Genomic DNA, 25,031 nt, shown 5'->3' on the forward strand with positions numbered 1-25,031 from the left:
TTAGTATATTTAATCAAAAAAAGCCTTTTCTTCAAAATACAAAATACAACACTTTCTGCCCTGTAGCGGGTAAATATTAAGATTAAAACATGCCGCTTTTGCTGGGACCAAGTATTTTGAAAACATTGAAAAACTGAAAATTGCCATTTTTTATATTTGACGTTGTTGAAAGGAATGAGCGATATGTTAAACATCCTTAATTATATTGAAATTTGATTGAGTGAATAGTCATTAAAACATAAATTTTAAATGCTATTTTTCAACTTAAAAGATTAGTAGCGTTTGTCCGCCTCCGTGGTGTAATGGTTAGCGTGTTTAGCTACCGTACTGGAGGTCCCGAGTTCGATTCCCAGGGGGGGGGGGTTATAATAAATGTAAGTGATTTTTCACTTTAATATTTATTTAATATTACCCAAGACTGGTCCCTGGAAATCAAATTAACACCGTGTCAATATGATGCAGTGCCCTATGCATCATTGAGTTCGGATAAGGGTTAGAAAAGATAGCGTTATCATTATCCTATATTTTTTTGTTAGAACAAAGATTATTGAGTATTTTATCTGTAAAAGGTGATTTTTAATTGATTACTGTATCCAAGGATACTTACATTTTTATGAAGAATATATGCCGTTTTTTCCTACATGGAGTTGTAATTGATCAAAAGTTTGTCTAAAATATTAATACATATTAAGTTAAGATATGTATAGTTAGGAATAAACATTAAATTTATGCTTTTAGTTTCATTTATCTGTCTCTCCTGCAAATTATATATTTAATTCTGACGGTAATTGCCCGGAAGGGTTTGCGTAATACGCTCCCATTTTCGGTGAAAATAACTTTTAAGCTGCGGCTCTTCCACATTTTGTAGTGAATATTTTAGCTTCTTATCATTTCAGAATTCTTAATGCTGTTTGAAATAAACTTCTCTCAAGTTGAGATGAATCATCTATCCTTTTTTAATAAATGATAAAAGATGGAAGTCTAAGGTCTTAGATCTCAAGATATCCATCCTAATCAAAGTAGTATGCTACTTTTTAAAATAAGAAATAAGTATGGTTAACCTTCTCCATATAAATTGAAAACATCGTTAAAATTTCAATTATGTACATTCAGAACACTGTTTTAACAAAAAAAGCCGTTTTAAAAAATAAATAAATATTAGTCATTTACAGGAGAATTCTAATAGATATTTTAAAATTCTTTATCGATAGCTATGATATTTCGATGCATGGTTGTATTTTAATACGCGCTTGTTTTTGTATTTTTTTATTTATTTATAATCTAATTGATATAATTTATAACCGAATGTTAAATCCCCCTAAGTTCTCATGGTAAAAACATGTTTTTTGTAAAACACCTTTTCCTTACCCCAATGGTAGCGCCATCTGTTGAACGTAATAGTAACTCCCGCAAAACTATACATTGCTCACGGTGGAGAAAGTGATTAACAGCTGCTCTCACTTAGTATAAAAAAAAAAAAACTAATACTTGAAAGTGGTCAGGTTAGGAGTCGTAACAATCAGCGGGTATGTATGAGGAGATGCATGAACGTGGAAGAGGAGAAGAATGTTTGCAAGGACAGAGTGGTGTGGCGCTCTATTCTCTCTGCCTACCCCTGCGGGGAAGCGGCGTGATGGTTAGTTAGTTAGTTACTTAGTATATTCAATGTTTTTATTGTATTATTGTTCCATAGATTTTTAAAATTCCCGTTAAATCACAAGTATTGTGAAATTTTACATCAGAATCGAAATTAAATGTGTCGATTGTGATTCAGCTATATTCAGGGCACAGTGAGTATATTATAGTAAAAACTGGAGTAAAACACCTTGGATCTTCTAAGACTGGTTTACTCTGAATGTATGGAAAATAAATGGCGGCTAGTCGACCGGCTCGGCACCATTATTCGAGCATACGGAAATTACGTAGGTAACTAAAGGAGAAATATTTATAATTTATATTTGAAGCAAAACTTTGTGATTTTTTATTATTTCATAATTAAATATAACTTTGTTATAAAATCACGATAAATATTTTATTATAACTCAATTATAATGTCTACCGATTTTGAAGCTAACCGCCTGTTTTTCAAGACTGATTAATCTAAAACAATATCTACTTCACAAAATTCAAACAGCGTGGATAGATCTCAAGTGGCTTTATTTTTGTGTTGATCAGCAGTAACAGAAAAAATGGAAAAGAGATGTAGAGTGTTTGGAAATATATTTAATATTATTTGTTGACATCTCATCAAAGATGAAGATGATATGGAAGTCTGGGCATTTACGGGTTGACGACCGTCATAGGCTGGTTTAAGTGATCACTTTACACACATGTAACATTCACCAATTCTACCCATTATTGACAACCACACTACTCAAATTCTTGGAAGTTCTACATATATGAACCCATTTTGAAACATTGTTCTTGAATCACAAGAATTTCACTAGAGACATCTATTGGTGAGATAAAAAGAAGCTTTTTACTGAGTAGAACCTTTTTCTTAGAATGTGAGGTCTGAACCCTGGATTATAATCACACACATGAGAAACGCCAGAGACAGTCATTTTCATTTTTATAATTTTAGCTTAAACTAAAATAACATATTTAATAATGGACTTTTAGAAAAAGCGTTTATTTGTGCATTTATTAGTTGAATATAACTATCAATTCCTTTTTTCATGTTTCATATTTCTAAGAAATCTAATTCAAGTCCTCTGTTGCATGTTTGTAATAATTTTAGCACTTTATTTGTATAAAATGTGTGATTATTCTCTATTAGGTGATTGACAAATTCTGAATAATAATGAGATATATTATGAGGAACATTTAATTTACGAGAACAAGAGATGAATAAACACTTTCAAAACTTATTACTGACTGTGTTTATTTCCAGGTTTATCCAAGATATACCACTCATCAATATTAAGGTACCTTCCCACAGAGTGTCAAGTTCTCTTATTTAGTTCTCAACCCAAGTGAATGGGTTTTCACCACAAGTTAACAATATATCAAATTTAAGCACGCTGTCTTGAGTAGTTTGACTAACGTGTGAAATGTATTGGTAGGAAATTGGTTACATGTGGTCCGCTTAAATATCTAAATACATATTTTGGATATTAAAAGCATTATTAACATTGTGGTATGGTAATATAACACTCTCCTCACCGTTCATCGTTCACTTTGTGTAATACCACTTTTTTAAACACTTATTCGTGACTGCCGGTTTAGGAATAATCATTCCATCATCAGGTCATTAAAATAAAATTATTACGGTTTTACATTTGAACAAAAATAAAATTAACGAAACTGGTAATTACAAACAAGTGTTTATAAAAGTAGTATTACATAAAGTGAACGATGAAAGATAAGGAGAAAGTTATCTAAATATATGCATCAACATATAACGTATACACTAAATATATTTACACGAACAGGATTTTCTTACTTCCATTTTTTTTGCTTCAAAAGGAAATGAAAAAGTTCTATGAAAGGGGAAAAGACATCTTTAAAGAGAGAGAAAAAGTTTTTATACATCTCTACTTATTTTAATCCTTTTCCGCAATCAATGGTCCATAAGACACTGCATCGTATTGACGCAGTTTTATCTTGATCTTTACTTACATGAAGGTAAGGTGATCACTTCTGCGCTTCAAGGACCAGTCCAGGATGCTATTAAGTAAATATGAAAGAAGACAAATCACTAATATTTATTACCAACTTCCCCCTGGGAATCGAACCCGGGACTTCAAGCACGGTAGCTTAACACGCGTTAGCTACGGAGGCGGACAATATACATATCTCAGCAGAAACAAAGAAACTAAGAAGTTATTGTGATGAAAATATGTATGTAAATTTTCCTACATGGGTTACTTCTTTATTCATACATCTGGAGTAATGTTAATTTAATATGAATTAAACAAGTATTTAGGCACAAAGATTTGAGCACACACTGAATATTTATGCTTAAAATTCATATTAAATTTTTTGCCTCCGTAGTGTGATGGGTAGCGCGTTTAGGTGCCATAGGTCTCGGATTCGATTCCCAGAGGGGTCAAAATAAATACAAGTGTAAGAGATTTTTCACTTTGATATTTTTATAATAGAGCAGGACTGATGATGACTTTCCTTCATTTAAATAACGATAAAGATAATACTGCTTCATTACGATACAGTACCTTATGCATATTTGGGTGCAGATAAGAGTTAAAAAATAATAAAATTTAAAAATTAAGAAAATTAAGTTTTGGGTTATGGTCCCGTGGTTAGTGTCGCAGACTCTCGAGTTAGAGTTTCCGGGTTCAAACCCACTCTATCACAATTTCATACCTATTTTTAAAAACGAGACGCTAAGGCACACATAAATAGTATGAATTTGAAGTATTTTTGTAAAAAATAAAAACAAGAATGTTTATCTTTTTATTTAAATAAACAAAAGATAAACAATGTTTAATTCGTTAACATTGTATAATTTGTTATTTTTATTAGAACATAGGCATATAATAATATTGTATTTTCATGTGTATGTGTTGTTTTGAAATAAATAAATAAATGTCAACGAATAAAAATAAAACAGTGACAGTGTCGCCAACCTAGAATTTATCGGTCTATAATTCGAAATAACGTGCAGTCACCACACGATTAATGTTTTCAAACACTCGCGCTCGTTGTATAAAGGGGAAAAAACAACAAAATAAATATTTTTTAAATATATGATAAAAATGCTAATAATACATATACCTAGGTACCTACCGTTAGTGATCTGTTGGAACCTACCAAGAAGAATAAACTCTCAAAAATAAAAATACAGAACACGTATAAAAACTGTTTCATTAATACTTTTTGACAAAAAAAGTATTTAAATGACGATTAATTGATGAAACCTCTTTAACACTGAATTACGCCTTTGCTTCTATTACCAACCACTTTCGCCTCATAAATTTTGTTTTACTATTCTTTCTTCACTCATTCGATTCACATCCTCAAACCATCTCAACACAACATCTTGATTTCATCAATAACGCTCATCTCAGCCTTGCAAAGGAAAACCGAGGATATTTGATACGATCAATTATTTTAAATACTGAATAATTGGCGGTATTGCATGGATATATGCATGAGGAAGAGTATTGTATTACGGATATTGCATGGATATATGCATGGATGTGGAAAAGGCGAACATTCTCGTTTTATTCTCTTTGACTACCCCTCAATCACGAGGAAGCTGTAAGAAGGTTTGTTAATTGATTGCGTAATTAACAACTTCTTTTATTAATTGATTAATAAACTATTTTTAAGTAATATCTTTACGTTTATAATTTTAATTTTTCTTGGTAAATGACATTACTTCTTAAAATCTATTGTGATATTGTGACATGTGTGGCTTGGTGAGTCTCTGCAAAATACATATTTTTTAATATATTAAATTATGATTCAAATAAATGTTTACAATTTACGTAAACAATAAAAAAATACGTGTTTCGATGCATTCCGCATAATTTTGTTTCATTGCACGGTGTTTGAAAATGATGAGAAATGCATCGAAACATGTGCCAAAAAAGTTCTTAGAAATATTGGTATTTACCAAGTAAAACTTAAATTAAACAACTTATTTTTGCCTAAATTTTAACACAGCTTATTTCATCTGAATCTTATTTTCTATCAATGTGAATAAGTCTCTTGATAGTTTTCTCTTGCAACCTTGTTGGTATGGAAGGTTCAAATTTCCTACTTTGTGTCAATTTTGTCACAATAAAGTTCTCTCGCGTAACAAGGTTTGCACAAAGATGGTTCCTTATGAAACATGATGGACTTCCCCAAAAACTTACCTTGTGTCGTTTTGTTACGATGTCGATTTGTCGGTCTCGTCCATGCGTCGTGTGTTGAAATCTACCATGTGCTCAACATGACACGAGAGAATTTATGTGTGGCTAATTTATTCCGATGCGTCGTTTATAAAATCTACTACGTCTCGATCACGTGATATACTTAAAAATCACCAAATGGATTTCGTTTAGTTTACATCAGTCTTTAATTTTCACAAAAATAATAAAAATAAAAAAAAAACAAAACGTTTGCATAGATCGATGAACCTTGATGAGACGAATATTTTGAGACAAAAAAATATTTTTTGGTAATAATTTGGTAGGTTTCATCAAATAACTAATGATACACGCTTTCCCAAGGAAAAAACTATGATCCTGTGTATATTTTTTCTCTTTTAGACACATTATATATTGTAAGAGAAATATTTGTTTTTTAAAACGATAAAAACGTCTCTCCTAATGATGGTAGTTAATTAAAAGTAATGGAACACTCAGGCCTGGCGTATACTTAATAAATAATTATATTTAAAAACAAATAACAAATGTTGAAATTAAGTTTATTTTTAATTTTTTAAAGGAATAACCCGCAAAGCGTCCATTTTAGATGCTTGCCTGCAGGTAGGATAGTAAGGATAGGGAAGGTAAATGTAAAAAATACATCACAAACAATTGAAAATAAATCTTTCTTGAATTCGTTTTGCAATTGGCGGGAATCGAACCTGCGTCGCCAGTTTCGCAGTCGAGCGCCTACCCAACTACACCAGGACGCCTGTGGGCGCCTTAATACAGGTACCTGTAGTAAACAGCACTTAGTCTAATATATAATAGAAGGATTAGCAAATGCTGAAATTTCTATTTCTATGTCACTCATGAATGGTGAAATTTAAAAAAGAAAAAGACCGAAAAAGCTTTCGTGGCTGGAACACATGCCCATTCAAACTAGAATAAACATTGATAAATGGATCGTATAATGTATGGTTCGTAATAAAAATATTTTTCGAAGCATAACATTTTCAATAAATTGTTTAAAATAACGATTATTCTTGAGTTATTCATTTTATATAATAATAAATTATTATTATTTTAAAAATAACCCCAACATTTTGGGTATACCCAAATTCTTGTTCACAAATCTGGCTTTCTCCGCTTAGGGGTTATTTTAATTTTAACATCTGTAACAGTCTAAAAACTGTTACGTAAACTCAAACTGCGCTTTGCGCATGACTAAAGAAAAACAGATTCCTACTTATCCCTTTTTCAAAAAACTGCAAGCGGCCGTTGTCTTCCCCCCCCCCCCCCGCCCACTCTCTTCCTTCGTTTTGGCGCGCGTGACGACGGCGTGATGGTAAAAGCACGCTGTAAACTGTGCACCTTCGAGTTAAGCTTAGACTATGATGTTCTCTGCGTTAATCTAACAATGGTGTTTATGTGAGTGCGATAGGGAGTGAGGATTCAGTTGTCAATTCGACATACAGAAAAAGTGACTTAACCTAAAAGTATAACCACACGTCGCGTCAAATGAAGATCAGTGTGTGAACGTGTCTTCTTCTTCACTTCAATCTTCACTTCAGGTCTCCACTGAGGCTTCTCCGTCACCACACTCCAGCCACGTCCCACCGCCGGGATCAGGCGATCCTGGAGCCAATCTTCACTTCACCACTCAGATTTCTCCGTCACCACACACCAGCCACGCACCAGTCAGTACCATCCTTGTGCATTCCGTTCTTTAAATCATCAGGTTATCATGACAATCAGATTTAGGGTTAGTTTTTAGATTTAAGTTTTGCATTTCTTTGTACTTTTTATATTTAGATAAATTTAGGGTTAGTTTATCAAAATAATTTTTATTTATTTATAATAAATTACTGTAAAAATGTAAACTTGTTTTCATTTGGGAGTGGAGAGGAGCCACCGGTACATAAGAACCCCGACACCCACTTGGGATCTAGGAGTCCTGTCTCAGATACCGAGGATAATAGAAGGGAAGCACTACACTGGCGCCTCAACGCGGGTCAAAAAAATATTGGTCGGCACTTCTCCGCGAACAAATGAAAACAACATGGCACATATCGAGAAAATAGAATCCTCACATTTCAAGACCATTGAAAAGGCCTTAAAACAGCGGGGAATAGTGCCAGCCCGCACCCTTGCGTCCCTACGCAACCAGGCTTTAGAATTCAACTCTTCTCTAGATTTGTTAAGAGACGTCCCCTTGACTCCCGAAACATCCACGGGACCCTCAACAGAGAATGATTCTCCGACCCGAGTAAACATCGTCCCTCCTTCCATGGGAAACCCTCCAATTGCACGTTCCGCCCGCACACCACCCCCGTACAATACCAATTTTTCCTCGTGGCCTGTTCCCCATTTTGATGGTTCCGGTGACGTCCGCGAATTTTTCGTAAGATTGGAAGAAATATCGAAGGCTCGCCGTTTCGATATAGCCAATCTACCTACCGTGTTACCGGAATTTTTAAAGGGAACGGCATTAACCTTTTTCAGGGCTCATTGCCAGAATTGCACGGTGTGGTCTGACTTAAAGGACCAATTTTTCTATAGGTATGAGGACGACGACCTCATGATTACAAAGAAAATTTCAGTTTGGAACTCTAAACAGGGTATCTCGGAGTCTTCGAGCGAGTACATCGCGAGGACAGCCAACCTCAACGCTCAGCTACGAGGTAACAGCCTACCAGAAACCGAGCTGATCAAGGTACTGGTTAAAGGCCTCCACGTGTCCTTTGCACCTATCCTAGTGGCGGCCCCTGCGACCTCGGTAATACACCTCGACAAAATGTGTCGCGCGTTTGAGGGCCTGCACCGACCCAAAACAGAAACCACCACGAAACAGAGACCCTATGGTCAACCTCACCCCACTGTTTCATCAGTGTCACCCACGGACAAAGTCATTCGTAAATGCTACTCTTGTGGAGCCCCTGGACACTTTGCACGAGAGTGTCCCCGTAAATCAAACCGTTCTCGCCAAACAAACCCTCCTCGCCGCTCCCCCAGACTAGAGAAGCGTGAACCCCGCCGCTCTCCCTTTCCCGATACGTCACAACCCCCTCCTAAAATGAGTTACTGGACAAAAAACGAATAGCAAGCCGGTCATCCCCGACGACCCTTTCCGTGTCTCGGACCCCGGAATGGAGAGACTGGCTTAACTCGGTCGAGCTCTTTAAGAAGACTTACCACCTCCACACCTTACGGATATCCCACGGAACTGACGACCGCCCCTTTCTACATTTTAAAATCCGCTCAATACCGTTCAGAGCCCTCATCGACTCGGGTGCCGCAATAAATGTCCTAGGCGGACACCTGCACAAGACATTCCAGGAACTCGGCTATGTGATCCAACCAGATGATAGTATGGTACACACGGCGGATAGTAGCCCACATCCCGTTTTAGGTTACATGATACTACCATTGCATTACGATGGCCGAGTAACGCAAGTGCGTTTCGCTATTGTCCCGTCACTTAACGATAACTTTATATTAGGCGTCCCATTCATTAGAAATTCTAGGTTGGCCCCGTTACTATTTCCTGATAGCCCCTCAGTTAATCTTCTGGAGGACAGTCCGCCCCGTGAGATTGGTTCCCTAGAAACCCACCCCTCTTGTCTTGTCTCCTCCAATGACCTCTTACTCGCCCAGTCGAGAGAACTAGATCAAATTAAACTCCAGTTTGAAGACATTTCTTATGAAAAGGTCGGCCTAGGACGCACTCACCTCGTGCGGCACGTAATTGACACCGGCGATCACCCACCAGTTAAGCAAAGAACCTTTCCGCAATCGCACGTGCGTCGGAGCCAGCTGATTGAGGAACTGGACCGCATGATCACGCTAGATGTAGTTGAACCTTGCCGCAGTCCATGGCTTAACAACGTGTTTATGGTCCCTAAAAAGGACGGTACGGGAAGATTTGTCTTAGACCCCAGAAAACTGAACTCTGTCACCAAGGCTGACTGCTACCGGCTTCCAAACATCAATGCAATTTTGAGCAATTTGCGTGACACTAAATACCTTTCGGCACTCGACTTGAGCATGGGCTTTTGGCAGATGCCTCTTTCCCATGACTCTAAACTTAAAACTGCTTTCTTTGTGGAAGGTCGAGGACAGTTTTGCTTCAAAGTAACCCCCTTTGGATTAGCCAACATACCAAGCCAGATGCAAAGGCTGATGGACAGCCTCTTTTCGGATCTCGGCGACCACGTCTTTTGTTACTTGGACGATATCCTGATCTGTTCACCAACGTTCGACTCGCACATGAAGACCCTACGCCTAGTTCACCAACGACTGAAGGAGGCAAATCTAACTATCCGACTTAACAAGTCCGAATTTTGCAAACAATCACTCAAATACCTCGGGCACGTGATTGATAGGGAGGGAATACGTACCGACCCCGACAAAATTAGAGTCATGTTAGAATTCCCGCGTCCCACCTGCGTGAAACAAGTCAAGTCTTTCCTTGGCTGTGCGTCGTACTACCGAAAATTCATAGCTAACTTTGCTGAAATCGCGGCCCCCCTTTGCAGGCTAACTAGCATTAAACTGAAAGGATCAGCGTTTGTGTGGACCACGGAAGCGGAAAAATCGTTCAACGACCTCAAGACTACCATGACCACCGCCCCGATACTGAAGCCACCCGACTATACTGTTCCATACATACTTACCTGCGACGCCAGCGGCGTTAGCATCGGGGGCTTCTTGTCACAAAAAATGCCCAACGGAACCGAACATGTCATTGCCTACTTTTCTCGAAAGCTGTCACCGGCGGAAAGATCTTATAGCACTACTGAACGTGAGCTACTGGCCATTGTAGATGCGATACACCACTTCCGAAGTTATGTGGATGGGACGCATTTCACAGTACAAAGTGACCACGGCTGCCTCAAGTACCTGGACAATCTGTCATCACCTAGTGGAAGACTAGCCAGGTGGGCCTGCCGTCTATCACAATACAATTTTGACTTCGTATATAAGAAGGGCTCGGAAAACAACCTGGCTGATGCTCTCAGCCGTATCGAAGTCTCCCCACTGACGTTCCCGCCCCCGTTCAAGGGCACGATCGACCAAAAGTATCAAAAATTATTTCGAGCATGTACTACCAACCCTCAGTCTGTCAAAAATTTCATGGTCAGGAATGAACATCTTTATAGATATTCAAAACGAGGCAACGATGAATCATCGACCTCTGGCGGGCTCACTTGGAAAGTCGTAGTGCCCGAGGAAAAAAGAATCTCCATTATATCGGACTTTCACCTTAACCTCTGTCACCCGGGCTCTGAAAAAACCTTTAAAGCCCTCTCTAAGACATTCTATTGGAAAGGAATGCTCAATTCAGTGAAAAAATTTGTATCTGCTTGCGACACTTGTAAAAAATACAAATCTAGCAACAAGGCGCCCCTAGGATTAATGACAGTACCTAAACGATTAACGCGACCGCTAATGTCCATTTCAGTTGATCTAGTAGGACCCTTGCCTCTGTCCCACCAAAGGAATATGCACATATTGACAGTGGTCGACAACTTTACTAAGTTTCTATGGGCATTTCCCTTGAGAACCGCCAACTCGAAATCGGTGATCAAGATCCTCGAGGAGAAAATACTGTTACCATATTCTGTCCCTAAAACAATTGTCTTAGATAATGGAAAGCAGTTCGTGTCCAAAGAATTCCGAGCGTTCGCTTCCTCGTACGGTATCCGCGATCTGTTTTACAATGCCCATTACCACCCTCAGAACAATGTTGTTGAAAGATACAACCGAAATGTTGTTACGGCCTTAGCCATCCTCGTTGGTAACAACCAAAGGACCTGGTGTTCGCAGCTACCCAGGATATCCTCTTGTTTGAATAACACGGTCAACGCGGCCACTGGCCATACTCCGTTTTTCCTGGTCCATGGTTTCGAAAGCGCTCCACATGCCTCATTCCACGATGTGTATACAGATGAACGGAATCCCCACAACCAAAACGAGTCCATTTCCACATACGCTGCGGGACTGCGCAAGATGGAAGTAATCTACGAGGAAGTATCTAGTGCCCTCTTGCAAGCCTTTCAACAGAACGCGGCACGCTATAACCTGAGACGGAGGCCAGGAGCTTTGACGGTTGGACAAACTGTCTGGAGACGTGCCTTCATCCAGTCGGATGCGTCAAAGTATATATCGGCCAAACTGTGCCCCCGCTTTGTCAAATGTATTGTTTCCCATAAAATATCTGATGTGATGTATCAATTAAAGGATTTCAATGGTCGGCCTCTAGGTCGCTTCCACATAAAAGATATTGCGAAACAAGAATAACCTTGCTACGAAGATCCGTGACCTTCCCGGAAAAGGAATAGGAGGCTGGTTTTTTAGGTTTTGTTTTGCCCATGAGGTACAAATCCTCTAGAGTATAAACCATTCGGAGAGCATAATGTAGATGCTGTTCCCCAGGGGATTCATGATCTTCCCAGGAATTTTGACACTTCCTAGGTTTTGAATTTGGGTCGCGCTCCCAGGTTCCCCGAGCTCTTGTCGTTACATTTATTCTTCACGAGTGTCAATCCATACATTCGGATAATTGCCTACACACTTCCAGTAACGACATTATCCTTATTCCTTTTGTCCTTCCGTTGTTTCTCTTGTTTGTCTGGCCCATGCGGTCACGTCTTCTTTGAAGACCAAGTTTTCGTCTGAATGATAGATGCCTGCGAGTTGAAACCTTTGTATGCCCAGCGTGATTTATGTATGAGAAACGTTTGAGATGTATGCCTGTGTTAATTTTACCTGTTTCACCGATCGGAAAGAACGTTACGTTACCTTGGTTTGCGTAGGCCAGACTAACACTACCGAACCATATAAGGATTGCATTGCGTCCTGATTTTGTGTGTCTTTGTCATTCCCAGTTGCACTTCTTGTCAGCAACTCAACCTTTTCCATACGCGCGATACTCTCGCAGTGGACTATACTTACGAGTTTACTATAAGATTGTTAAACTCACTTGTACAAACAGTCCACTGACCATTTAACTTATTTCTTGAGTCTTGTATTGTTATGTGTCATACCCAGAGTTGAATATTAAATTTTCACCTCAACCTCGAACCTTTCTGTTCGAAATGTGATTTAAAACTGTTTTCTCGAGTAGGCTATTGTATTGACCCATCTCACAAAAATGTTTGTTAACTTAAGATTTCGTATTTTTTCTTGTTTTGTGTTTCTCTTTTCTTTTGAGTGGACTATTAGATTGATCCATCTCACAAGATTGTTGTATTTATAAACTTTTGTATATTTGTGCATAACTATGTGTACCGAATTAAACCATTTTATCTTACAAGGAGTGAACCATTATCATAATCTTCTTTTATATCGTGTTGTTGTTTCCTCCATATGCTCCGAGCGTACTATTGGATTGTTACATTCACTGCTTATGGTAGGCTAAGAAAAATTTCAATCTTTCTCTTGCTAAACTAACTTGGATTATCAAATATTTTCTTGACTAGGCTCTGGCCAATTGTATTGTATAAATGCCTTAGTATCAACCAAAGAAAAGGAACCCGTCTTCTAGATTCAAATTGAGTTTGTAAAACTCAATCACACATCCTTCTTGCCGGTTCACTCTATAATCTAGGATAATTTTATTTTTAAAACAAGCCATATTTGTTAACATACTTATATGCCTCAATATTATATTATCACAACATTGGCGCCCTGTTTTCGTTCTGCACTGGTCCTACCTGTGATACAAAGACCACTTGAATAGACTGTAGCCGCATTAGTTGGCAGTTTCATAAATAATCAGTACTGGACCTTTACAGAGTGAACGTGCCCCATTTACTTGAATATGGTTAATTTTAGTTTATTCTTATTTGTATTTTTGTTGTTGTTGTTTATTTTGTATAGTTAAAAATGTCACGGGGAGAGATTCCTCTGTAAACATGATAGCTTGACAGCTGATAATCAGTCACGGGGAGAGATTCCTCTGTCAACATGATAGCTTGACAGCTAATAATCAGTCGCGGGGAGAGATTCCTCTGTAAACATGATAGCTTGACAGCTGATAATCAGTCGCGGGGAGAGATTCCTCTATTAACATGATAGCTTGACAGCTTATAACTAGTCGTGAGGAGAGACTCCTCGAAGGTATGAGTATTAACCAATGGAGACGTCTGAAGGTTTACCATATCAATTTTCGTTGGTGTTAATTTTATCTGTGTATTCGTATATCTTAGTTATCTTTGTCATGTTGTTCTGTAATGCTTTTAGGTTAATTTATGTTTATAACTTGTGTTCTAGTAATTATGCTGATAATATGTAATTGCCATGATAACCTGTAACTCAGACACTTTTTTTTATTTAATACAACTTAGGAGGATGTGTAACAGTCTAAAAACTGTTACGTAAACTCAAACTGCGCTTTGCGCATGACTAAAGAAAAACAGATTCCTACTTATCCCTTTTTCAAAAAACTGCAAGCGGCCGTTGTCTTCCCCCCCCCCCCCCCCCGCCCACTCTCTTCCTTCGTTTTGGCGCGCGTGACGACGGCGTGATGGTAAAAGCACGCTGTAAACTGTGCACCTTCGAGTTAAGCTTAGACTATGATGTTCTCTGCGTTAATCTAACAATGGTGTTTATGTGAGTGCGATAGGGAGTGAGGATTCAGTTGTCAATTCGACATACAGAAAAAGTGACTTAACCTAAAAGTATAACCACACGTCGCGTCAAATGAAGATCAGTGTGTGAACGTGTCTTCTTCTTCACTTCAATCTTCACTTCAGGTCTCCACTGAGGCTTCTCCGTCACCACACTCCAGCCACGTCCCACCGCCGGGATCAGGCGATCCTGGAGCCAATCTTCACTTCACCACTCAGATTTCTCCGTCACCACACACCAGCCACGCACCAGTCAGTACCATCCTTGTGCATTCCGTTCTTTAAATCATCAGGTTATCATGACAATCAGATTTAGGGTTAGTTTTTAGATTTAAGTTTTGCATTTCTTTGTACTTTTTATATTTAGATAAATTTAGGGTTAGTTTATCAAAATAATTTTTATTTATTTATAATAAATTACTGTAAAAATGTAAACTTGTTTTCATTTGGGAGTGGAGAGGAGCCACCGGTACATAAGAACCCCGACACCCACTTGGGATCTAGGAGTCCTGTCTCAGATACCGAGGATAATAGAAGGGAAGCACTACACATCTCAACGTAGATGAAGTAGAAAATGGTGGTCAGGGAATTTATAAGGATTACGGCCTGTCATAGGCTGGTTTAACTGATCAATTTATACAATGACATGTAACATTAACAATGTCATCTACCCATGATTGACAACAACACTATTCAAATATTTCTAACTCGTGTATTTTTCATATAATTTACACGTCACTTCATGTGCGAGTTCACAGCAGTATCTGTGGTTAATTTTTTTTCTCTTATCAACCATAAATACTGCTGTGAACTCTTATATGAAGTAAAGTGTGAACTATATGACATATAGAACTACAACATCCAAAACACAGAAAGACATCGAACAAAATTTAACACATACCTCTTTTGGTCAAATAAATAATCCAATAAAGTTATATACCCGCTTCCAATATCCATAAAATGATTGAATATAGAAACTCAATGAAAAAGAGCTATTCAGAAATGAACAATGGAATATTTTAGATCTATCTGAAATAGATCGCGTAATTCGACCATGAGTTTATAAACAATTTTCGTACATTATAATTTATTAAATAAATATTGTAAAAAGTGGCCTCGGAACGGAAAAACTTAGTGAATGCATTATTGTAATTTACGATTTGTTATTATGTATATGATGAGATAAAATAAATAAATAACCAGCCATACAGGCGTAAATCCTGTCAATATCCAGACTTCATGAGTTAAGATGTCAAAATAGTAGATATTAACCAATTTCATTGAATATGTTTCCAATTTTACTGATAGATGATACTTTTTTTATTCCAACCAATCGACGCGCGATACCAGGACGCCTGTGCCAAGTAAAAGAACACATTCGGTCAATGCTTTTCAAAAATATTTTTTTAATAACTGTTTAAACCTTTGAGTGAAAATGCGAATTCGATATTTGATATACGTAAATAAAGCTTGAAATTCAAGTAAAGACATTCACTCGAATCTCAATTATTTTGATATTTGAAATACGTAAATAAAACGTGAAATTCAATTATAAACTTTAATGTTGAATTCATTGAACAGGACTCCATGTTTAGCATTGAACAGGACTCCATGTAAAGAATTGAACAGGACTTCATGTTAAATATTAAATAGAACTTCATGTTTACAGTTGAACAGGACTTCACGTTTAGCATTAAACAGGATTCCATGTTAAGCATTGAATAGGACTACATATGTAGCACTAAACAGTAGTTCTATGTTTAGCATTGAACAGGATTTCATGTTTAGCATTAAACAGGACTTCATGTTTAGCATTCAACAGGACTTCACGTTTAGCATTGAACAGGACTCCATGTTTAGCATTGAACAGGACTCCATGTAAAGAATTGAACAGGACTTCATGTTAAGTATTAAACAGAACTTCATGTTTACAGTTAAACAGGACTTCACGTTTAGCATTAAGCAGGACTCCATGTTAAGCATTGAATAGGACTACATATTTAGCACTAAACAGTAGTTCTATGTTTAGCATTGAACAGGATTCCATGTTTAGCATTAAACAGGACTTCATGTTTAGCATTCAACAGGACTTCACGTTTAGCATTGAACAGGACTCCATGTTTAGCATTGAACAGGACTCCATGTAAAGAATTGAACAGGACTTCATGTTAAGTATTAAACAGAACTTCATGTTTACAGTTAAACAGGACTTCACGTTTAGCATTAAGCAGGACTCCATGTTAAGCATTGAATAGGACTACATATTTAGCACTAAACAGTAGTTCTATGTTTAGCATTGAACAGGACTCCATGTTTAGCATTAAACAGGATTCCATGTTTAGCATTAAATAGAACACCATGTTAAGCGTTGAACAGGACCTCAGATAAAATTGACGTAAATATTGTAAGTAGGTAGATATAAGTAACGATAATACGCTGGTAAATTGTCCACAATATAAACGATATGACAATGTACACGTATCATACTTGATCTTACTAACATTATATATGTATAAACCATATATACGACTATGACACACACGACTGATGAAATGTTATCCGCTCTATACGGTCAGTAATTCAATTCAGCGGCTAATGTCGGGTCCTTCGATACGTGCTTGATGGGAAATATATTGCCAATTATTTATAGATCCATTGGCGTACTGAATAATACAGAAATATCGTATAGAATTCCATATATATCATTCTAAAATAACTCCCCAGGATAATGAAGTGCTGTCTCTATTTTAACTCGAAAGAGTTATCGGGTAGGAATAATAATAAAACACTTGGTATAAAAAACCTACATTTAATAACTTTTGATTAATTATTACTTTATGTTGTATCTTAAAAGTATTGTTAACTTTGTGGTGTGGTAATGTACAACTATCTTTATCATTGATCGTTCATTTTGTGTAATACCACCAATAAAAATTACTTCACCACTACCAGTTTCCGAATAACTACTCATAATAAATAACCGATCAAATTTAACTCAAATTTTACTTGTGAAAATATTCCCATTGTGATTCCTTTATTTCCTTTCTCTCACTTTCAAATAATAATAATAATAACAATCATCATTTTTGTTTCATATAAATAGGAGACCGCAGCAATTTCAGGTGAGTCTACAGTTGATCTGATGATGGAATGGTTATTCCGAAACCAGTTGTCGTAAAGCAGAATGTTTAATTTTTACAAACCTAATATTTAATAACATCACAATAAAAAATGGCCCTCAAGCGGAGGACTGATCACCTTCCCTTCATGTGTTAACGATCAAGATAACACTGCGTTTATATTATGCAGTGCCCTATGCACCATTGGGGTGCGGAAAAGGGTTTGAAGAAGAATAATGTTTTTACGCTGAAACTGAACTATTTGAATAGTTTTTTTTAAATTAATTATTTTTTTACAAAAATGTTAATAAAATTAGTATATAACCACTTACCGAGATTTTTACGTCTACCGGTTTCGAGACGTACCCGTCTCTTCGTCAGGACAATCACTAACACAGCATGCAAACAATACTGCCCTTCACCACCATAGCACCATTTACACACTCAGTTGAGTGGTTATATACTAATTTTATTAACATTTTTGTAAAAAAATAAATAAGTAAAAATGACTAACCACAAAGTAAATGCTTTAAATATTAATAATATTGAGAATACAGTTTTTTTTAAATCTATAAATATTACATTAATCTAGTAATTGAACAATTAAAAATATACAGCTTGGGGATGGTTTTAGAGGAAAATAATTTGTGGTAATACAGTCACGTGGTATCTGTAAGATAATAAGCGTCTCTAAATAGTTACGACTTGTCACGGTCACTAGCCTTCCGATTTGGCTGAGGAAAAAAAGGAGAGAGATTCATCACGAAAATCAGTTAGCTTTAGATATTATATGCATTAGATTTTTTAAATTATAGATATTATATGCATTACATTTTTTAAATGTAGAAGGATGAAAGTAGACTGAATGTAGTTGAAATGCGATCTCTCAGAAGAATGTGCGACAAAACGATGTATGATAGATGTACGAATGGTGAAATAAGGAAGGAATGCAAAGCTGAGATAAGCATTATCGATAACATTAAGAAAGGTGTGTTGAGATGGTTTGGACATGTGGAGCGAATGAGTGAGGAAAGAACGGTAAAACAAATTTATGAGGCGAATGTTAGCGGGAAAAGAAGCAGAGGAAGACCGAGAAAAATATGGCACGATCAGGTATGCCAAATACTTGAAAGTGGTCAGGTTAGGAGTCGTAACAATCGGCGGGTATGTATGAGGAGATGCATGAACGTTGAAGAGGCGAAGAATGTTTGCAGGGACAGAGTGGTGTGGCGCTCTATTCTCTCTGCCTACCCCTGCGGGGAAGCGGCGTGATGGTTAGTTAGATTTTAAAAATATAATAGTGTTTTATTTTTTTTTACCTTTATCATATTTATACACATTATGCGTGTTGATAAAAACATAAAATAAAAATAAAAACATTTAAAAAAAATAATATTTTTAACAATAGATTCTTTGCCACTGGCTAATTTTGCATACGATATTACCAACCGTTTTGGGACTTAATGGTTTTTGATCATAATAGTCTAATCAATAATACACAAAGCAAAAGTAATTTTTGAAGTATGTCCCAGTAATGAATGCGGAGTGCAACGATACTTATTCTATGTACAATGCATGCATTGGAAATATTTTATGCTACTTAAAATAAAATTTAATATATTTTTTATTAACCTCTAAAAAAAATTATGAATATTTAAGGTGACTCAACTAAGTAGGTATCTATCGTTTTTTACGGAGTAAAAGTGAAATTCTGAGCATTCCTGAGCACATCGTATTTGGCTAGCTTAAAGTGATCACTCTATGCATTTATGTAACGTTCACCACTCCGCCCATTATTGAACATCCATATTGAATTATTTATGTTAGTTGTATATATGCATTGTTGTATGATTCCTTTCGTATGATGTTTGTAATTTTGATAGATATTTGTGAAGTATAAAGCTTTGTCCAGTTGAACAAGTGAAAAAGAAAAAATAAAATTATTATTTATTCCAGCCAAATACCAGGTCGTAAGATCAGAAATGAACCATCTTCCCTTCGTACAAAACACTTGATTCTTCGTGTCAGTTGATACAACTTTAAATTATATTTATGTACATTCGTAGGGTGAACAAGTCTGATACAGAGAATACATGATAACAATTGTTAATGGTCAGCACGCTCGGCTACCGTACTGGAGGTCCCGGGTTCGTTTCACCGGGGGGGGGGGGGGGTTCGAAAAAATCAAAGTTGTTTTGTTCACTCTAATATATATAAATATATTTATTCAATAGTATCCTGGACTGGTACCTGAAGCGGAGGGCTGATCACTTTTCCTTCACGTGTTAACGGATCAAAATAACACTACGTTTAAATAATGTAGTGCCCTTTGCACCATTATGGTGCGGATAAGGGTTTGAAGAAGAAGAAGAATTGTAAATAATAATAAAAAAAACTCTACTTATCTTATAAACGGTACAATATATAATACAGTATCTACAACATTTTGTTTAATTCTGAAGTCCTTCATTGAGCTACAAAATCTTTTTAAAACAACGTTTTGATTTGTGTTTGCAAGTAAATAACAATATATAAAATTTGAAACATTTTAAAGTTAATACTCCCTTATAGAGTAAAGATTGATAACCTTGTTGACGACGTTATAAGGAGTACTTTATGGCACCTGGGTGAATTAAAGTAGGTGACGTCATGCTCACATCGTAAACGTAAAGTTTATAGAGCATTAAGTTATGCTTTGTTGTCATAAATACTCAATTTTAATTAACTTTGATGCGTTTTATGATACGAAATCTTCAGTTATTGGCTCATTTCAGATTTAGTTCATATCCAAGTTCATAGTGGATTATAAATAGTTACTTTAAATGTTATTACTCATGACGTAAATAAGAAGTATGTAATAAAATGCGTTATTTGTATCAACTATGGATGTATTCCAGGTTTAATAAACAAGTGTCCAAATACAGGTGAATTTTTAACTTCAAATTGAAATGTTGAAGCCTCTTATTACAAGATAAATTACATAATATTTATATGCGTAATCACGTACATATAGAAATAAAGACAAAAAATGCTTAGAGTATGTAACTCATAATTATAAATATTATGTTTTCTATGCATTATTGTATGATTTTTAATAGGTATTAAGGCTTAGGTAGTAAAATTCTCCCCAAACCATTTTAAATTTTAACTCTTGATCTCCCCCGAGTTACATCAATCGCCCACTATCGGGAAATGTCGCTCACATTCGGAATCGCAAGTCTAAACCATGGACATATAGGTGGTTGTCAATTCCATAAGAAACTTTAGCTTTAAAGAAAAATTAAATTCGCCAAAATATGTATAAAAAAAAAAAACAGATTTATGTATATCATAATTTGGATAAACCATTCAGTTGCGTGATTTAGTTTCGCCAATAATGGATTTTAAGCTTTTCTATATCACAGATAAGCTGATAAACTCGGTCATATTTCACCCAGAAAACTGGCAGATGTCAACAAGAAACGTAGACACGGGCTTATCAGCTTGAACACCGACCGTTTTATTAATGTAACGTGAGTTTAAAAGGTTTTTATCAATATAACCTTTACGTGCATGGATAGAACCGCTTTAAATGCAACGCGTACCCCATAGACCAAGGCACTGCAATCGCAACGTTTTATTTTAGTATATATATCAATATAAATAATATTGCTGTTTATTGTCACCATGTGCCAATAATTTTTCACGTTTTTCTCTAAATTATTCGTTTAAGAAAAAATCCTGAATAAGTATAACAATGTTTTTCAACACTTGAATATATATTGTTATGACTAGTTTCGGAAAGAAGCATCTGTAGCTTCCGCAAGTAGTTGTAACAATAATGTTTATATATACTGAAGTTGTAAAAAAAAACAGTCATTTTATTTATTATCAAATCATACCTTACTTCGAAGTGAATGCCGAAACAATTGAATAATAAAAATCCTGGAGTTAAATATAAAATATATTTTTTCATATAATTTTTGATCCGATGAGCTTAAAAGAGCTTTATCAATACCAGCAGGGAGTATATTGACAGAACCTCTATAGCCTTACAGGGCTGCTGAAAAAGATCGCTGAAGAGTTTTCAGAGATCTTTTATGGCTTTCCTTATTCACGAGAGAAAAAAAACACAGATGGCAGGGCTCGCGAATTTTTATGTACTCGCTTAATTACCGGTAGAAGATAGAATGGGGAGAGAAGCTGAATTGCCTGAAGAACTTTAATTTTCTATTTGATCTGTTTGTATTTGGTGCATAATCTTTGAGCACAGAGCTTAGAATACCAATTTGGAGATAAATCTGATTAACTCATTCCTAAGTTCTCTTATAAATTCCGTGCTGGAAATAAAATCACTTTGAGAGAACGCGATCATGATAATGTATAATATATACCAGTACTTCTATATTGAGTCGAAATAACTTTTTGTCGCGTCTTTCAGCCAATTTCTCGGGATGAATCGTTAAAGAACTCCATCACAATGATTTATGTGCGTAGAAAACTCACGTTTTAAAGCTCAAAATAGAATTATCCACATGAACACGTTCTATTAGCGTGATTAAGTTCTAAATGAGAAGGTCGTTCATATATTTTGATAAACAGACATACTAACGTAGTAAATATAAATCACGAGAATTTGTTCCGGCACACTGGCAGTTTATATACTAATATAATACAGCATGTAAGTACATGCATAGATTAAAGACAATAAGTAGGTTTTTTTTTAAATTTACATAACTACGCATAAAATTGATCATTCATATTTTAAGCTTCATGAAAAAATGTGAGCAAAGTTTTTATAATATTGGGTAAGCAAGCACCTAAAATATATATTTTTTTGATTACTCATAAGCGTGTACTTCGTTATTTTTGTAAAATTTTACAAACAGCATATTGACAATGAAATGAGAAGAACGATTCTGATATTTTTACTTCTAAATTGACCAGTATGCATTGACTACCGAGTAAAGTTAGTAGAACGACGTTTCATTTAGATAAAATCGAGGTAAGACAGTCCGTTTTATATGCTTTTTAGAGGAATCGAACTAAAAATTTGTCTGCCAAACATTGTTTTCCCACTCATTTACAAACATTATCAGAAAAAAAATATTGACTAGAGTACCGATCTATGAAGTCAATATTTTTAAGCAAAAAAAAAATACAAATAGAGTTAGTTAAATACAGTCAATACCAGAAATAATTATTGAACATACCTACTCTAATATATAAAATTGATGAACTTACCATATTTGACGTAGCATTGGTTGAAGAATGGATCTCCGAAGAACAGAACCAACAATCCCATTATTCCTTGAGGAAACTCGGTAAGTAAGAAGAGGAAAAGGACAGCTAGGAGCATGCGCGTAGTCCGATCTGTCTGCCGTTCTGTCCTCCTCCGCATCTTGTTGGATGCTCCTTCCCCTTCTCGTCCCGGAGTCATCAGATTTTGTCTCCTCTTCTTTGTTTCGACGAGAACCATGATAAGCTGCGAGCTCAGAATAGTCAATGCGATGCACGGAATTAATTTTATCACTACACTGTAAATCCAGAAGATGGCAGTCTTCATAGTCGGGTTGTCGTACATTCTGACGACATAGAGAGTCGTATTTTGAGCGGGCGGCTCTAGCATACTGACATTTACCATTTTGCTCACGGGCTCTCCGTCGATCGTCAATAGCTCTTCCTGAGTTCCGATGTATATAGAAAAGATTATAGGAAGGCAAATCAAAGGACACACAATGTAAGCTCCGGCTATTGTCACCACCGTGAACTTCATATTACACCAGCGTCGGTTGGTCTGAGGATGAGCAATGGCTATGTATCTCCACACCGCCAAGGTAACAGTTAACCAGATGGATATAGTGTGGCAAATTTGGCCGAAGAGCGAATGAAAGCAGACGAAGCTGGTCCACGCGTAGCTGAACTGGTCTCGGTAAGAGCGGTTGGTCGGCGGGAGGTACATGTGGAACGCGTAAGGAATATACTCCACCATGACCAGCAGGTCGGCCACAGCGAGCCCCGTGAGGATAGCGTTGGTGGGAGAGACCATCTCGCGACGAGTCAGGACGGCGATGTTCAGAGAGTTAGCCACCGACCCAAACACGCAAACCAGCACGCTGACGTAGCCGTGAAGGTGCGCGTACCATTGCGAAAAGTCGTTGGTGGCCGCTCCACAGTATTGTACCGTGGAGTTGCTAATATCCAAATCCGAGTCGTTCATGTTGATGCTGCTATTATGTGGTACTCTAAGGTAAATACTCGCGCCGGCTGGTATTCACACGCTAATTGCTAATACCCATATTAGATACGAGTCTCCAAGGAGGTGATATTCTAACATTTTAACAACCTAATTAAAACTTCTCTTAGCAAAGGTAAAACGGTAATTTAGATACATAAATTAACACATTATGTTTTATTTGAAACGTTTTATTAGCATTGTTCATTTCCACCCACGTAAATATAAATACTTATATAAATACGCTAATGATATAATCTTGACTTGTTCTTGCACAAAAAACAAGGACGTTGATTTACAGCATTCATCTGAAACAAAGAAATAAAATAAAATGAGTTTTTTTTAGTATAAACTCTTAGACACAAAGTTTATTGAAACACATATTAAATTCAGAATAGAATATACAAATAAAAAATTATATATTACTTGATATTCTATTCGATGAAAACACGAGTAAAATCGAGAGTAAAACGGTGACAAACTTTAATGTATAGGAATACTGAAATGAAGAAACATCGTATAAAATCATTTAAAAAAATCAAATATCAAAGTACGCTTAAAGTCTCACAATGGTTAATTATAAGCATACATGGTACATCGGGAAATCGGGACTATTCCCCTACAACCTAGCTTGTTTTTTAAAATGTAATAATGGTGTATATAAAAATATAATTTCTTATAAATTTGGTACGCTTATTCATTTCATTGGGTACATTATGCTTACTTATAATTTATCATTGTATGATACCTAATGTCAATATAATATTTGTGTGGGAGGTAGGGGAATGACCCCACTAATAACTTCGTAATTTCACAAACGTAGTTCAAATTTCTTAATCAACAACGTAGCACTCGTAAAGTGATAATATTGTCGTCACCAAATCAAATATTGGATTTAATAATTTATGATAGATTCGGTTCAGTTTTCATTTTCAATCATGTGACTGTCAGCATCCTGATTGGATTACAGAATCCGGCGGAAATACAATTCCCTTCTGTTTGCGATTTGTCACTCACTTGTTATGTGACGGTTTACTCCTCTGCTGGCTGTGCTCCTGATTGAAACACGAGCATTGTGAATCACGGAATCACGTATTTCGCATGACAAATCGCGAAAATCTTCTGAGCTAAAGCTATTTTCTAAAACCGCTTTCTATGGCAATAATAAAATCTTTTGTGACACACCAACACAACAAAAGACCTTTTTGATAGTATCTTTTTCCAACCCTTATCCGCACCCAATGGT

At 36.3% G+C, this 25,031-nt stretch overlaps 1 protein-coding gene across 2 annotated transcripts in view; it reads right to left on the reverse strand.

Annotated features, from left to right (window-relative positions):
* Positions 1-25,031, reverse strand: part of LOC148300251 (G protein-coupled receptor dmsr-1-like) — a 93,404-nt gene that overhangs the window by 32,496 nt on the left and 35,877 nt on the right. For both annotated transcript variants that reach the window (XM_088275051.1, XM_088275050.1), the window contains exon 2: positions 22,795-24,093. In XM_088275051.1, the coding sequence (XP_088131177.1) occupies positions 22,795-23,770 (976 nt within the window). In that variant the 5' untranslated portion in view covers positions 23,771-24,093. The remainder of the gene's footprint in view (positions 1-22,794; positions 24,094-25,031) is intronic.

The sequence above is a fragment of the Brachycentrus maculatus genome, unplaced genomic scaffold, assembly GCF_059751285.1.
Source record: "Brachycentrus maculatus isolate JH-2025_06_01 unplaced genomic scaffold, ASM5975128v1 h1tg000769l, whole genome shotgun sequence".
Lineage (NCBI taxonomy): Eukaryota > Metazoa > Arthropoda > Insecta > Trichoptera > Brachycentridae > Brachycentrus > Brachycentrus maculatus.